General features: G+C 30.8%; 1 protein-coding gene and 1 long non-coding RNA gene across 3 annotated transcripts; both read left to right on the top strand.

Annotated features, from left to right (window-relative positions):
* The first annotated feature begins 1,046 nt into the window (after positions 1–1,046).
* On the top strand, positions 1,047–11,640 carry LOC127739201 (uncharacterized). 2 transcript variants are annotated; one of them, XM_052250820.1, is made up of 5 exons: positions 1,047–1,127; positions 6,049–6,180; positions 9,090–9,338; positions 10,252–10,359; positions 10,564–11,640. In XM_052250820.1, the coding sequence occupies exons 3-5, from the start codon at positions 9,105–9,107 to the stop codon at positions 10,708–10,710; spliced, it is 489 nt and encodes a 162-aa protein (XP_052106780.1). In that variant the 5' UTR covers positions 1,047–1,127; positions 6,049–6,180; positions 9,090–9,104; the 3' UTR covers positions 10,711–11,640. The 2 variants fall into 2 exon arrangements, with proteins under 2 accessions (XP_052106780.1, XP_052106781.1); XM_052250821.1 differs by lacking the exon at positions 6,049–6,180.
* A 1,046-nt stretch (positions 11,641–12,686) lies between these two features.
* On the top strand, positions 12,687–15,069 carry LOC127739212 (uncharacterized). Its single transcript, XR_008000314.1, has 4 exons — positions 12,687–12,793; positions 13,947–14,106; positions 14,353–14,459; positions 14,918–15,069. It is a non-coding gene; the product is annotated as an uncharacterized LOC127739212 (long non-coding RNA).
* Positions 15,070–15,443: the final 374 nt, after the last annotated feature.

Below are 15,443 nucleotides of genomic sequence, written 5' to 3'. Positions count from 1 at the left end.
TAGCAGAAGAATCGACCTAGTGTTAGTAAGATGTGTCCACTAGTAGAGGAATCGACCTAGTGTTAGTAAGATGTGTCCACTAGCAGTGGAATCGACCTAGTGTTAGTAAGATGTGTCCACTAGCAGAGGAATCGACCTAGTGTTAGTAAGATGTGTCCACTAGCAGAGGAATCGACCTAGTGTTAGTAAGATGTGTCCACTAGCAGAGGAATCGACCTAGTGTTAGTAAGATGTGTCCACTAGCAGAGGAATCGACCTAGTGTTAGTAAATGAAAATAACACTCCATAAAATAGTTGCTTTTTTCTGGATTTAACTTCATTAGAAAAGCTCAAAGTCAAAATTTGAAGGGCAAGGCCAAAGATGTATAAGACTCGAAACACTTGAAGAGCTATATGACCAAAATTACCTTGAATAATAGCCAAATTCATCTAAGGTCAACTTTGCCTGATGGAGTTGAAACCTTAGTTTCTTAATCTTTTATAAATTTATAAACGGACAAACTTCAATACATTGAAGAAAAAAAGAACGGGATTGGGCTACATCTCTAATGTGAATGTTTATAACAAGTTGAACACATTTTTAAACAAAATAATTTACAGGAAGAACATGTATGATATTAATCAAATTGTTTAAATATTTTTTATAAGCGTGCGTACATGATTTCGGTAATCTCTCAAAGATTGGAAAAAGATAATATCAAAGATTAAAAAATGAATAGTTCAATTATTTATTATTATTTGTAAACATAAACGTTTCATGCTAATTTTGTATGCGTTACAGCAAAGAAGTTGTAAAATGCACAAATTTTAATGCAAATGAAGCAGAAAGTTGTACGTTATTACAAAAACAATCAGTTCATTTCATTTCGTAGAAAACTACTTCAATTCTAGCAATAAACGTTTCATCTTCCTGAAACTTGTTAATAGCCTACAGCAGTTCCACAGTCATGCCATGACTTATAACCACAAGGCTCTTTAATCATATATGTTATATTTATAGAAACAGGTGTTTTCCTTTGGAATCCTCACAAGGTAAATATAAACACAAAACGTTTCGTATACGTATTGCACATGACGAGGCAATTTTGAAAGAAGCAAACGAATTTATGTACTATATCAGAGACAATGTAAGTGTATGTTTTCAAATAACACATTTTAGAATAATATATATGAATGTAAAACATAATTACAATAAGAATCAAATGTCATAGTTCTTATTTATACATGATTAAAAATTTGACAGGTATAATTTTGTAGATAAGAATGAATTATTAAAGTGATCTCAACCAATATTATATTTAGAGGCGTTCAATTATGATATCGATTTTATAAGTTTTATATCCAAATCGCGAAACACACAATACAGTTTTATTTTACACAAACAACGTTGACCTTGATTGTTATTTCATCAGAAAACCGAGTTAACCTTTACTCTCATATTTTTATCTCAAAATGCTTATAAATAAAATGTTAAAACAATACAATTATAGCTGGTCAAACGTGCAGTTATTCAAATTTATAATGATCTTTCCTGGTGGTAAAAGGGGAATAACCTCGAAATTTCCCCTGTCTGAAAATAAGAAGATGTGGTATGATGAGCCAATGAGACATTAAAAAAAAATGTTTTAAAAAGTTGATACAATATTAAAACACAACATATAAAATGTGTTTATCGAATACAATCGTTATTGAAAGATTCGAGGGAATATATCAAGATAGAAAGCATGTAGTCATAACGAGAAAAAAATATACAAAATCATGCATTATACACTGTAAGACAAGTTCAATTAACTGCATGTCCTGTCAATTACACTACCTTAACCAACACATTGAAAATATATTTCATCATTACACATTTGTGGGTTGGGTTGTACTTCTCTCCCTTATTTCAACGACACAAGGAGCGAACTTATATATTCCGATCGTTGTTGATCGACAACTTTTATTTCGAGGCCAATTAATATCTGTAAAGTAATAGTGAAAATATGATTAGTTGAGCTCGGTTGAAGATCGGAAGCAAAACGTTTGATAGGAGCAATACATATTGAAACAATATTATATCTAACTTAAAAGCATATTGATCGCAGATCTTTATCAACTTCTGTTAAAAAAATTATTAACACTTGTTTAAATGATTGATTGGTTGTATTTGCTTAACGTCCGATGACACTAGGTTGTGCAAAGTGAGTCGACCGGGATAAAGGGCGGAAAATAGGCGTATTTTGGATTGTTCAAAATTTTGTCTTGAGACAGACAACCCAATGATCCCCAAAAGAGCTGTTGTAAGGGTTCTTCAACGTGCATAGAGCGTAGCAGTCTGCCTACACAAGAATCAGATTTATTGTCCCCATTCCGATAGGACGTGACTGCGCATTTATACATCCGTACAACCATAAGGACTCCCTCTATAGCATGTTTTTTTTAAACGACGGTCGGGAGAAGTCCAGGGATGGCTATATATTTTTTTATATCACCGCCAACTCTAAAGGCGTACTTGTCTCAGAGTGATGCGAACTTGACGTATGGCATAATCTTCAACATATAATTGAAGGTTGTTTGTTTATCTTTAGTTCTCATTTGGTATTTACGTTGATTTTCTGCCTCCTTGATGTTTTCTCTCTTATATATTTCTTAAAAGTATGAACGTATATAAAACTAAATAAATTGAAGTAATTAACCTTTAACTAAATACGTGATACCTGTTCCTTTGTAAGAATTCCATGAAATCAAACGCTTTAACTTTTGTTTAGTTTGATTAGTCTCAGTTGAAATGCAAACCAACTTTACAAAAGAAGCACACTTACACGAATAAAAAAAATCAAAGTACGAGTAAATGCTATGCTTTACACGTAAAATATTTGCCTTTTTTCGCATAAATGTAGTTAGCATTCCATGGATACTACGACCAGCTGAAAAAAATAATTAAAAAATATTCACTTAGTCCGACATCTGTTCATGTAAGAACATGTAATTTGACTAAAATGAGGGTTGAATACAAGGAGATGTTTATATTTGTTACATGAAACACCAAACAGCCACGGTCACTGGTCCTTAGCAAAGGCACATTAACAGGTAATGGGTTAAAAAACACAACTTGTCCAAGTATAGGAGATAAGCATTGGCGTATAAGAATAGGAGATAAGAATTGGCGTATAAGAATAGGAGATAAGCATTGGCGTATAAGAATAGGAGATAAGCATTGGCGTATAAGTATAGGAGATAAGCATTGGCGTATAAGAATAAGAATAAGAATATTTATTATTCCAATCAAGGGCCCTTGATGGGCAGCATGGCATGTACACATTAAACAATACATCATGATTTGTAACAGAAAAACTTTTTTTTAATACATAAAAATGAAACATTAAAAAATTCAGACATGTTATTTTCTCCATTCTATATAAATCACATACATTTAATTCCAGCAGGACCAGAACCATAAAATCATTACAATTATCATTGTTATTACATACATTAATTTACATTTCGTCTAACATCTAGACATGTAATAATATAGTTCCCTAAATATTTAAGTACAGACAAATTTTCATTAGTAAATAACCAAACAAATGTTGCCTCATTTGAGAGGTATGAAAAATTAGGACAAATACTGTTTATCTCCTTGAAAAATATCTCCCTATCATCTTTGTATGCTGGACAACTAGTAATAAAATGTTGTTCTTCTTCAGCCAGATTTAGAGTACATTTCTTACAAAGCCTTTGGTCTCTTTCTATATATAAAGTTTTATACCTGTCTCTTTCTATTTTGAGATCATGGGCACTGATTCTGATTTTACATATAGCACTTCTCAATTGAAAATTGTTTAATGATAGATACATTTCTTTAGAAAAACAAGTTTTTTGTTTGAAATAAGTATCTAATTTACTACTCTTGCATCTGTTCTTTTTGTGTTCCAAAATTTTACAAAACTATTACAAAGTTTTTGCTTAACTGACTTGATAAAAACGTTAAGCTTTACCTCCAAATTATGAATATTCAGCTTTTTAAAAATGTAATGTACGGATGAATACCAGCATTCAATATTATTAGTAAACATGTTTTTGTTACACATATAGGTATCGTACAGTAAACCATCTTTCATATTTTTTATTCTAAAGCAATATTTCATCATTGATAAAACAACTGAAAAATATAAAGGGAATCTACCAAATTCTACTAGCACAGCTAGGTTAGAAGACTTTTTGTTTACACCTAAAATATACTTCATATATCTTAAATTGGATTTATCTAAAATATAAATTTGCTGTAATAAATATTCACTTTCTTTCTGGCATGGTGCAGAGCTAGTTTTAAACATACCTGTAATTTCACTGTCATACATTATTGTATGGCCATATTTATGTAATAGAGTAGAAATACTTGGATTGGAAGATGATAAAGATTTTTGCAATTTGAATACAGCTTTTAGTGATTTTTTTGTATGATTCTTCCTTTCTTTCTTCAATAGGAGATAAGCATTGGCGTATACGTATAGGAGATAAGCATTGACGTATAAGTATAGGAGATAAGCATTGGCGTATAAGAATAGGAGATAAGCATTGGCGTATAAGAATAGGAGATAAGCATTGGCGTATACGTATAGGAGATAAGCATTGACGTATAAGTATAGGAGATAAGCATTGGCGTATAAGAATAGGAGATAAGCATTGGCGTATACGTATAGGAGATAAGCATTGGCGTATAAGTATAGGAGATAAGCATTGGCGTATAAGAATAGGAGATAAGCATTGGCGTATAAGAATAGGAGATAAGCATTGGCGTATAAGTATATGAGATAAGCATTGGCGTATAAGAATAGGAGATAAGTATTGGCGTATAAGAATGTAAAACATGCTTCTCATTGATGTGTAGCCTTATATGGCAATAGAGGGAAATATTAATGCCGAAACTGGTATGATTAATATAGTAACCAATTAGATTTATCTGCAAACCGTTAACTGAACAGATATTCTACTGCAAATTTATTTTTTTTATTCATATATCTTCCCCTTTAAGTCACAATATATGAAAACATATTAATATTGCAACAGTTTTGTATCATACAAAACATATACTTTCTTCGTCTGAAGAAATTAAACATAAATGAGGGAAGAAACATGAAAACATTTAAAGTTATCAATTCGGGCAACAAACTATTTCGGAGTTCAAACTCCATTCGGTCTGTTGGTTGATAAAGTTTAACTTTTGTTTTTGTCAGTTTTTATGGATATCCCAATTTTTGAGTTGACCTGGGAGTTCGTTATTTTTGTTAATACCTTTTCAAAAAATGTAAAATAAGATAATGTTAAAGACAACCTCTGAAATGGTTCCTGCATTGTAACATGCACACTAACATACAGTGAGGTTTGACATGTTAATCGAAGTCACATCTAAACCAATGCATCCAGTTACAGTAAACAATAGTAGTAAGAGTGTAAGAAGGTAAACACATGTTTCTCATTTTGGCATGACAATGTTGGAAAATATTCAAGGAGACGTATGCATGGTTAATGTACTAACAATGCTGTATCTTTAAAATTACAAATTATTTACTTAACAGATATAATATTATTATTTTGGTCAAAATGTATGAAAAAGATCTATAGAACGACAGCTTTTTGAATCATACAGAATACATGTTGCATCATTTGATTGTCTGATGAAACTAAACAGAAATAAGTGAAATTACATAACAACGCTTATACTTATAAATCAGAGTAACTCTTATTTTTCAGTAATCTTTGGAAGGCTGAAGAAAAAAAAATCCATCAAATATGTAATATCAGGGTGTTACTTGAAGTTTTTATATTAATAGCTTTTCCTGTTTAAACATGTTCAAGATGTTTGTTTTAGCCGCAGGGTAGAGAAATTATGAAATAAGATTTTAATAGATACATTATACTACAATGTAATTTGATACGTAAAACAATCATAGAAAACTGATTCATTATGCCAATAAACATTCTCCCGATTGAACTATTAGCCTACAGCAAATATATATCTATGGAATGATCGAAATTCTTTAATTAAATATGTTATATTTATAGAAAAAGGTGTTTTCCGTTGGAATCCTCACAATGTAAATATAAACACAGAACGTTTCATATACGTTTTACACATGACGAGGCAATTTTGAAAGAATCAAACGTATAAATGTTCAATATCTGAGGCAATATTATGTAAGTGTACATTTCCAAATAGCATGCTTTATTGAAAAGTGCAAATATACAACAAAGCTACAATATAAATTAAGCTGTCATTATTTATAATTATATCATATATATATGATTATATGAATGTAAATAGTATGATACATTTTAGAATGCTATATTTAAGAAATCAATATTATATTAGAGACTTTCAATAATAGTATCAAAGATTATTCTGGATAAATACCAATTTTATTACAAATATAGATACACAATACACATTTCGCCGTCTACGCATATAACATTGACCTAGATAATTATTTCATCAGAAAATATTTTCTCGAAAGTTACAGTAACTTTTACATGCTTTTCTCATATATTTACATGTATCATTCGTTTGCATAATGTTAAAAATTAAAGCTGTTATTGATTAATGATATCCAGTTTTCTAGCGGCAAAAGGGGAATCACCCTCGAAATTATTCGAAGTTAGCATGTTCAGACACGTTAGAAATTCTAAATGTCAGAATACGAAATGAGGGTTACGAATACAAAGTATTTCTGACTAGAAGCATAATGGAAAATAATAATTTATTTAGTGTTACCATGCCTTTTTATAAAAGATGTTGGCATATATATATCGCCTTAATTCAGAAAACGGTCAAAAAATAACAAAGGGGTTAAAAACATGATTTTAAACTCGAGATTTTAAAGAATTAACGGTGACTTTTGTGTTTGACAATTTTATATCACGATAGTTAAGGTGTAATACCACCATTGATTTTCCACTATTAGTCTTTGTTAAAAATTTGCACTTTTCAAAAAATTGTGCAGAATTTATCTTTGTTTCAAATAAAGAAATACTTGGCATGAGTAAAGTTTTATCCTGTCCAGTACTATAGAAGAATTTCACATAACATTTCATTGTATATAAGAAAATAACCATCACTGGAAGTTAACCAATCAAATTTTCCCCCCTTTTTAACCTGTGTACAAGCTTTAGTAACCATGTAACCTCAAGTTTCCAAAATATTCTATAGAAACCCCAAATAAAAAAATAATGGTGCTTTGAATTACCCAAGATATATGTTTATGACCCAGAAATGTTTTACTGCAATGAAACGTAGGATCAATTACCTACAACTGTCAAATTCAGGGAATACTTTTTTTCGACCTATTTTCGTATGCAACCGGATGTGACGTACTATGATTTGGTGGTATTACACCGTAAGGAAAAATTCAGACGAAACCAAATTCGGGTTAAAAAACATTAAATCAAAGTAAGACAATTAACACAACCCCAGCCCAACAAGGAAAAAAAAACATTAGAAAAAGCCCATGATGAAAAATAAAATTGTGCAGCAGAAACAAAACATAAAGAGAGTCGAACTATGCTGCTACACGAAGGTAACCAAAGAATCATACATCGGGATGTATTTTTGTATTGCATCTAAATATTTAACTTTAAAATGAATGTAAATGTAAAAATTCATCAAAGATATCAGGATTGTAATGTGGTACGCCTGACGCACGTATTGTTACCGTAAGACTACCCAGTGACGCTCAAATCAAAACGAAGTTCGAAAGCTTTGGAAACCAAACAAACCGAAAAGTTGTGTCAAATATGCCTACGGCATGGTGATAGAAAAACTTTAGTTTTTCGAATAATTGAACATTTCATAACATTAAATCTACAGTGTATGTAGCTCAAACAAAAGCAGTTATCCTTCCAGAGGATTATTAGCTAATTCAATAGTTTTTAGGATAATAAAATTGTGTGAACTATAAGCAATGTTGACCTGAGATGGATTTGGCTATTTATTTGTAGGATCTCTTTGGTCATATAGCTCTTTTACATCATTGACTTTCAATTGTTTGACATTAAGCGTTCTTGATGAATGCACATACAGAAAAGAGCTTCACATTGATACAACTTATTTAGCATTATTTTCATTTTTAGCACTAGGTCGATATCGCTGATAGTGGACTATTAGTCCCCTAGGGTATCATCAGCTCAGTGCTTCGGTACTGGCATGCTTTATAACAAACCTTTCTGGAATACTATGTTGATATATCAAATTTGTTGTGTATGAAATTAGGGTTCGAACTCACTCTGGCAAAGTTGACCTTAGATGGATTTTTGGCTATTATTTTAAGGTCCCTTTTTGGTCATATGTCTGTTCACAATTTGAGGGTCTTATTCTTTCTTTGATTTAATTTTGTTTGGTTTTGAGCGTTTCTGGTGAAGTTAAACCAAGAAAAGCACAGAGAACGCATACATTTTTGTTGCACTTTTACGTCTCTTCTTTTAGCTATGCTAATATTTGTCGATCCTACATGCAATGGTCGAATCGCAATTTTTTAGTTTCGTCATATTTAGAAATTGATCATAGACATTTCTTTGACAGTGCGAAATTGTTATTTTTTTCTGTAATAAAAATCGAAAAGATAAGCAAATTGAATTCAAATGCAGTTTTAATTACTTTGAGTAGATACACATATTGTAAGTATCATATTTGTTTAAAAAGTAATCAGAAATTACCAGTAACATTATCCTGCTTAGTCTTCATTCAAAACCGAGTAGGAGTTATAGTTCTTTTCGTATCTAATTATATCACAAGAAAACGCTTAGCTTACGATAGTGACGACGTAAACCTAACCCAATATCGTATAAAGTTACGTGTGCGCATGTGTATAACAAATGCTGAGTAAGTAAGGGAAAAGAAACTGTCGAAAGATTTACAGAATTTTCTGAGTATATATTTTGCTGTGGTATCCTTTCTTATTACACTTACATATATCAAAGGATAGTAAACGAAATATTTAAAATATCATGACATGTATTTAAATTAGTAAAGGTCAACATCTAATTCAGTAGTTTTAATAACTTCTTGTAGTACACAAACTTCTGTTAATGAAATATCTTTTGTTTTATTTTAGTGAATATTATACAAAATGCTCGCTATCGATAATACAAACTTACAGAATGTTGAAGAGGAATCTTGGGGAGATATTTTGAAATTGGAAAACAACAACAACACGTTGCTTGATGCTACATTAATAGCTTTGGAAACTGGTAATCTGGCTCCACTGATTAAAGAAGACTTAAAGTACACAATACAGTCTAGACGACACAAACAAGGACAAAAGGAACTAAAAGTTGAGGTTCCCGAGGAAAAAATATATGAGGTAAAAGAAAAATCCTAACATTCAAATTTTCGATCCACCTCGTATGCATAATTAATATGAAAATTCGATAATGATCTATGCTGTGCAGCATATTCTTATAAAATTAAATTAATTTTATCTTTATCCATTGGTTTATATGGATAGTGGTCTCATGATATCGGCATTCATATCACATCTCCTTATTTTATGATTGTACATACAAATTAAGGAAATACGGAGGGTCAATAAAATAAAGAAGTAAATTAAAAAAAAATTAAGATTAGGCCATGGCCAAAGAAAATGGATTGAAAAGACAAAACATTAATCTAAAGACCATTAGACGGTAAGCTAACGACTACATTTTATGAAACTCACTAAAAGTTTGGTAAAAAAGTATTCCTGTAGTACCAGTGATACCCATAGTATGACTGAAAAGTAATATTCTAGTGGTAATAACGTAAACGGTACCAATTTTACTGCACCAAATGCGCATTTTGACAATTGATGTCTCTTCAGTGATGTTCGAGGCCAAAATATTTGTAAATCGAAAACCTAATAAAAACCTGGAAAAGCTTATCAAACCAAAAATAGTCTAAAGTTAGGCAAAATTCTGACAGGGAATCAGAGATTTGCATGGTAAGTTATGAAATGATATGAAGCAAAGTTAGTTAACCGATGTCAAAATCACAATTAAGAACGGAAATCAAGTTAACAAACAAAAAACTAAAAGAAACACATGAACCACAAAAGAAACAAGACAGGGTGCTCCCAAAGGATAAGCGTCTGCTGTTGCTATGCATGCGTCACCCGCAATGCGAATCCACACTTAGTCAAAATACCAATATCGGGATTAGGATTTTTTTTATATCTGTTTTCAAAATAAACTACAAGAATTTTGTCATGATTAATATCATAATATACAATTTTATTTAAGCTGACAGTGGAAGAACAGATGAAAATTGACAGACGTCGTGAACAAAACAGACAAGCAGCACATAGGTTTCGTGAAAAGAAGAAAATTACTTCATCGCTACTTTTCAAGGTTAGTAACGAGAACAAAAATTTGTTTTGAAAATATACTTATTTTGTTTTGTGGATTTTTTAATCATCATACGATTGACGAAATTGCTTAAAGTTTCCTTACAATTCAAAAATACTAGTAGGTAAAATACCATGATGTTATTATCATTTTGTATCCTGATCTGCATATTATCATACTAAAATCAATCTGATATTTTGTTTGTAGAAAATACAAGAGCAAGAAGCTGACAATATGAAAAAGATAAACGAAATAAAAGAACTCACTGAAGAGAAGGAACAGTTACAGAAAATGCTGTTTGAACATTTGTTGGTGTGTCCTAATGCAAAACAATGCATCCGATTTCAGCCATGAACTTTTAAGGGTGAAACAATTATCTACCACTTTTTAGATGATAGGAATAAACTAAGATTGCAATCGTACTGTGTTCCGAGGTAATAAGACATTAACTGCCTAAGAATGAGTAATAAGACATTAACTTCCTAAGAATGAGTAATAAGACATTAACTTCCTAAGAATGAGTAATAAGACATTAACTTCCTAAGAATGAGTAATAAGACATTAACTTCCTAAGAATGAGTTAAAAGATGCATAGTTCCCCAGAAATGCATGCATAAAACTAGTTCAGAGAACAACAAACCCATATTATGCGAATCCTTTTTTTAGATTGAAGTTTTCGGGTCAACTGTTTGGCATAAGTATGCTGAGATTAGTTTCACGAATTGTTATAGTAGTTTCGTCTTAGTAAGAAAAGGAAAAAATATAAGTATATACAAACATGGTATGCATCGAACATTAGTAAACTACTGTTGCCTTTTATACATAATAAGTGTAAGTGTATAGACATTGAATCAGTGTTGTATTATTTCATATAGATATTAGAGAAATTTATCATTGACTTACTATATCAATCAATTGTATTATGATGTATTGTTTCTAATTATTTTTTTAATGAGAAGACAAATAACGTCTAGGGCTAATAATGATTTTTGTGAAAGAAAGGTTTGTGTTCAATATTATTAAATAGTATTTACTCAGATAAACTGTATTGACTGTACATGTAATTATTATGGCATTTTACTCAGTTTCTTGTTTTTACTTAACATTGATACCAAGGAGATTTTTATAGGTATTAATTGTAATGTAATGTATTTTCAGTGATTATTTTCTGCTGATAAGACAAGAACATGTCTATGTATGGGTAGAAATGCTTTTGTGAAAATATTTTTTTTAATATTTGTATTTTTTGTACACATTTTACTATATAATAAATGTTTCGTTTAACTGGTTTCAATTGAGCCTAACATTAGCGGTTCCAATTTTATTGTGCACCAGATGCGCATTTCGACAATAAATGTCTCTACATGGATGCTCCTGGTTCAAACATTTGAAAACAAAAACTTATACAAACGTTGAAGAACTGATCAAACCAAAAAGGACTAAAGTATAGCCAAATCCGAACAAAGAATAGAGCTTTGCATGACTAAAGTATAGCCAAATCCGAACAAAGAATTAGAGCTTTGTATGACTTAAGTATATCCAAATCCGAACAAAGAATAGAGCTTTGCATGAAGGATACATATTCCTTAATTTGAAATGATTTTCAAACTTTTATAACAGCAAATTCAAATCAAACAATATCCGTATGTTCATGCCAATACGAAAGTACTGGCTACTGGGCTGGTGATAACAACGGGGACTAACAGTCCAATAGCAGATGAATCGATGTGAACCCACCAAACACAGAACATTTTAGAAACGTTTTTTAAAGGTTTCAAATAAGTTAGTGTCGAAAGAACGTTTAAGAAATGTTTTTAAAAGGTTAAATTGAAACGTTTTCTGTAACTATAGTAGAAATGTTTCTGCAAACATTTTTTAAACTTAAAAAAAACATTTTTTCAAAAATGTTTTTGATGAACATAAATAATACATTTTAAAACAACGTTTTTAATTTTGTTTTTTAATAATGTTTCAAAAATGTTTTTTAATAAGTATAGAAAAACTTTATAAATCATGTTTCCCATATCACCGCAATATTTTAGTTTTTAATAATTACTTTTAATTTTTAATTTACAAAAAGTCATCTTCGATCTGTCGATATGATGATATGTTATGTCAAAAAAATTATTCTTGAATTCTAATAACTGGTTTCTTTTCTGTAGAACCGGGAACCAGTTGTAACTTATTAGTTAGTTTCGTATTTTATTTCTATATTTCCATTTATCGCATCTCTAAAGTATTATCATATTCGAAGATAGACATTTTAATTGAGAACATGTATTATTTACGACAATAATTTGTATTAAAGCAGAATTCTTCATTAGATAAAATTTGTTCGAAACTTCCGGATACTCTCGCCGCCTTTTTTAAATTGGGAAAACAACGACACTAGACATGCTAGAAGAGCAGTTCTACAGAATAGCGTTCAGTCTATGAGGTATGTATAAAAACAATGAACATTCGATGTATTTTGAAGAAATTGAGACAAATTACTGCATTATTTTCTCCATGACATTCGTATGATTTGCATGAGTCTATTTACATGATTAACAGATTTAACAACTACAGTACAGGCATAAATTCACATTTACCACTGCATGATGCCATCACGTGTCAATTTGTCATGCCTCGTTGGCTACTGGTCTGACTTTTACACGAGTTAAATAAAAACAAGCCTCCGAAGACAGCATAATTAATCATTTAAACTACCCAGAGCGTAGTCAAATAATAATGACGTTTTGTAAGGCTTTCTTGACAAAAAAAAATGTGGACGCCCTCCTCCAACTTCGTAGCAACAGCAAAAATCAAAAATATCCTTTCAAGACGTCATATTTGTTTTTGGACTACCCATAGCCGTGCTGCCAGTGCTGGGCCTCATTTTACAAAATATCTTATGTGATTATGTCTGACTAAAATTAATTGTAACTTGCCAGTCATGAACAATTCAGTATTACCACAAAATGTAACTGCATTTGATATGTTACACGATAGAAACATATTGATAATAGTTAAAAAGTAATCATAATCAAATTTTATAGTAAATAAAAATATTACGCAAGGGCACCTGACGAGGATGAACGGCCTTGGTCGAACTTGAACTGAATGATATCCGAAACACCAGGTGTAATATCATCAATTAAAGAAATTCATATACGACCAGTGTTGATTACCACAGATCATTTACGTTGGGAAAATCCTTTCAAATAAATAGATGTGTAAAAGTTTATAATGTAACACCAGAACAATCTACCGAGAAAAGGTCAAATCAGATTTTAACAGTTAAAGATAATATATATTAATTTAAAGTAAATATATATAAGCGAAACATGCTATATATATGAATAAAAAAATCATGCATTAATAGAATAAACCTGTAATTGAAGACAAACATTCAAATGCATATAAAATTGCATATAACGTATACACAGCGATACATGGAAAATCATTATAGAAACTCGATACGGACAATAAATAAAATAATAATATTAGTAGGTTTTGCTAAGATTGGTTCATGGACACGATTATTTATAAAACAAATATTTGATTTCACGAAAAATAAATAACAACGGGACTAAATTGTAATTTTGTAGGTCCAGTATTTGGTGTCACAGGGTGGTCACAGCCCTTCAAACTGTATAGGAAGGATGATGAAGAAGTGTGGCACTAATCAGTTATGGACCAAATACAGTCTGAAGGGGCAAAAGGGAAAAGAGGCATTCACAGGTCACCCTTTGTGCAGGATAATCATGAGTAAGTTGATTAAGAAAATATGTCGGAACATTTAAAAGCAAGTGCCATTAATATAGATTGGTTTTTTTATCTGACTTTAATCTCAAAAAGAATTCATATGATGAATATGAATATAATGTTTCTCACTTATTATTTTAGGTAGAAACATAAAGTTACATAAAGTTATTATATATATATATATAAAAGTTTAAAGAAGTTAAAAATAATAATGAAATATATCTTTTTAATTCTGTAATACTTTTTCAGAAAGTTGTACAAGAGTGTTCCCAAAATCCAAGGTTTCCGATATGGAGGGAGTCTTAATTGAAATCCTAAAATAGGCCCCACACAAACCAGGAGGACCAAAATATAAGGTATTTTTCAATTGAATAAAATATCTTAATATACGTTTAAGTGGAAGGTTTTATTTATTTAAAAGTTTATTTTTGCAATTTGAATATCTATACACAAATTTCTGAGCCACTTATAGCAATATAACATTTGCCAACCATGCAGAACTTCTGTTTATTTAGAGACATTAGAATAATACATTATGTTCTTGACGATGGAATTATTGTCTTTATCCTGCAAGTAAAATATTGAGATTTACATTTGTAGCAATTGCTTTTGACATGTAAAATATTATTTATGTTTTTTGCCTATCTTAATAATTACTTGGATTGCAAAAAATAGCATAATTTCCCCTTTATAGATTTAATGAAATAGCTTGATTAAAAGGGAGTACAACAACTAACTGGGGTTAAGAGTTATATGCTAAACAGTGTACTTGGGCGTACTGATATCGTTAACAAATTGCTTTTGATCATTTCAGAAACCTGTAAGAAAAGGACAGACGATTGCGCAAGAAGAATTGGAGTCTGAACAAATAAATCTGTTTAAAAGTACATTGATTCTACTGATTTTAGTCCTGTCAATACTGTTTTTTTTTGTTGCAAAGTGATTAAAGATGTTTATAAAACTATATTCCAATTTCTGCAACAATTGAAGCTTTGGTTATAAACTAGATCATTGATTGAAGTTATTATGATAATATGTCAAATTCTCGGTTTAAGAGATATGTTATCTCCTTGTCAATGCAAGAACCTTATTGAATTGACTTTCAAGGTCACAGGACCAAGTTTAAACAGAGGTTGACAAGCTTTGCTTTGGCATAGTTTTTTTTATAAAGAATATCTTCCTTTAGAGCTTTGGTGTAATGGTCAGTGTCGTCGCCTCAAGTGCGGAGGTTGTGGGTTGGAACTTCGGCCGGGCCAAACCAATGACAATAAAATTATTATTTGTTGCTTCTCCCCAAAATGAGTTAGAGCAAAGACTTCTTGGCCCGTAGTCAGAATAAT

Source organism: Mytilus californianus, unplaced genomic scaffold (genome assembly GCF_021869535.1).
Source record: "Mytilus californianus isolate M0D057914Y unplaced genomic scaffold, xbMytCali1.0.p SCAF_4, whole genome shotgun sequence".
NCBI classification, from domain to species: domain Eukaryota; kingdom Metazoa; phylum Mollusca; class Bivalvia; order Mytilida; family Mytilidae; genus Mytilus; species Mytilus californianus.
The sequence above is the reverse complement of the archived record's forward strand: the minus strand, read 5'-3'. Positions and strand labels throughout refer to the sequence as shown.